The 1,307-nt window shown below is 33.2% G+C and overlaps 1 protein-coding gene across 2 annotated transcripts; it reads left to right on the top strand.

The window, feature by feature from the left end:
- Positions 1–88: 88 nt before the first annotated feature.
- On the top strand, positions 89–1,265 carry LOC108357121 (nuclear RNA export factor 2-like). Of its 2 annotated transcripts, none has more exons than XM_017608213.1 (5): positions 89–272; positions 330–577; positions 639–761; positions 837–1,042; positions 1,113–1,265. In XM_017608213.1, the coding sequence occupies exons 1-5, from the start codon at positions 104–106 to the stop codon at positions 1,207–1,209; spliced, it is 843 nt and encodes a 280-aa protein (XP_017463702.1). In that variant the 5' UTR covers positions 89–103; the 3' UTR covers positions 1,210–1,265. The 2 variants fall into 2 exon arrangements, with proteins under 2 accessions (XP_017463702.1, XP_017463705.1); XM_017608216.1 differs by having other exon boundaries at positions 1,121–1,210.
- Positions 1,266–1,307: the final 42 nt, after the last annotated feature.

Genomic DNA, 1,307 nt, shown 5'->3' with positions numbered 1-1,307 from the left:
TTTTTAGGTTGCTTCTAATTTTGGATTGTCCCATCTATATGTATACATATGGGGTTTATTATAAAATTTTTTTGTAACAAAATCGTTGATACTCGTATAATAAATGATAAATCCCCATTTTGTTTTGCAGGATAACACTGACTTAAAAAAAGAAGGCTCTTTAACTTCCCAAAAAAATTTCCTGTGCGATGTAAGAGGATACGATTTCGTCGACGAATTTGTTCCACTATACTTCAAGGCATTCGATTCAAATGAGCGTCAATCTTTGAAAGGTAGCATAAATGATTCTAATTTAAATACATTCATTACTATTGCTCAAATTTTTTCAGAACTTTACCAGCGCAATGCAATGCTTACAGTTTCCTTTAATTATCATATTGCCCAAATGACGTCGCAAAATTTTCGACGCATATCCAAGTATCGTGAAAATAGTAGAAATATTTTAAAAATGTCAGATCTCTCTCGGGCCCACACAACTATACATCTGGGCTCTGACCAAATTATGCAAACCTTTTTGCAACTGCCCAGTATACGACACGATTTGTTGACTTTTAGCACAGATACAACGATTTACAATGTATGTATTGCTTGTTCTTATAATCATTACATCTTAACATTAAACACAATTCTACTGATAGGACAAAATTATAGTGATAACAATCAGCGGCGTCTTTTACGATCAAGCACCAAGCATGATGGATAATGACATATTAATGGCATTCACGCGCAGTTTTGTACTCACACCGGTAGAAAAGCACCAAGTATGTTAAAATAGTCACAACATAATCTGAAGATGCACGTTTCTTATCATTATCATTATCTTTTTCTTTTAACAGGGGATTCTCGGCAGAGCTATAAAGTACCAAATTTGTAATGAACAACTTAGTATATACAACCCAACGGCCCAGCAAACTAAAAAGGCATTCAAGTATTTTAAAACAGAGGGGCAGAACAATGACGACGAAGTAACTGTAGCCGATAAAGAAGCTCTCATTATAATGTTTCAAGAAGTAACAAACCTCAAATGGGTATGGTGTACGCGGTAAGGGAGATTTAATCTAATATTCAAACAATTGCAACGTATGAATTTACTAAATATTAACTTTTATTAGTTTCTTAGATGACGCAAAATGGGACATCAAAAAATCACTTCTGCTTTTTTTAAGTTTTTGTGAGAAAAAACGGATACCTGATACGGCCTTCAATTAACCTAAATAATACCTAAAAATAAATCTCTAAAATAGTTTTCATTTACTTAAAACGAATAGCGGATATTTTGCTTAAATCACTCTTAGTTGCTTCTGAGT

The sequence above is a fragment of the Rhagoletis zephyria genome, unplaced genomic scaffold, assembly GCF_001687245.7.
Source record: "Rhagoletis zephyria isolate East Lansing unplaced genomic scaffold, Rhagoletis_zephyria_1.1 Rzeph_scaffold_70895, whole genome shotgun sequence".
NCBI classification, from domain to species: Eukaryota; Metazoa; Arthropoda; class Insecta; order Diptera; family Tephritidae; genus Rhagoletis; species Rhagoletis zephyria.
Note: the sequence above shows the minus strand (reverse complement) of the source record. Positions and strands in the feature narration are given on the sequence as shown.

What these genes read in the sequence shown, in the direction of transcription:
- LOC108357121 (XM_017608213.1), top strand. Translation starts at nt 104, where the DNA reads ATGATAAATCCCCATTTTGTTTTGCAGGATAACACTGACTTAAAAAAA. An exon ending in CAGATACAACGATTTACAAT is followed by an intron (nt 578 to 638) that starts GTATGTATTGCT and finishes TTCTACTGATAG; the next exon opens with GACAAAATTATAGTGATAAC. An exon ending in CACCGGTAGAAAAGCACCAA is followed by an intron (nt 762 to 836) that starts GTATGTTAAAAT and finishes TTCTTTTAACAG; the next exon opens with GGGATTCTCGGCAGAGCTAT.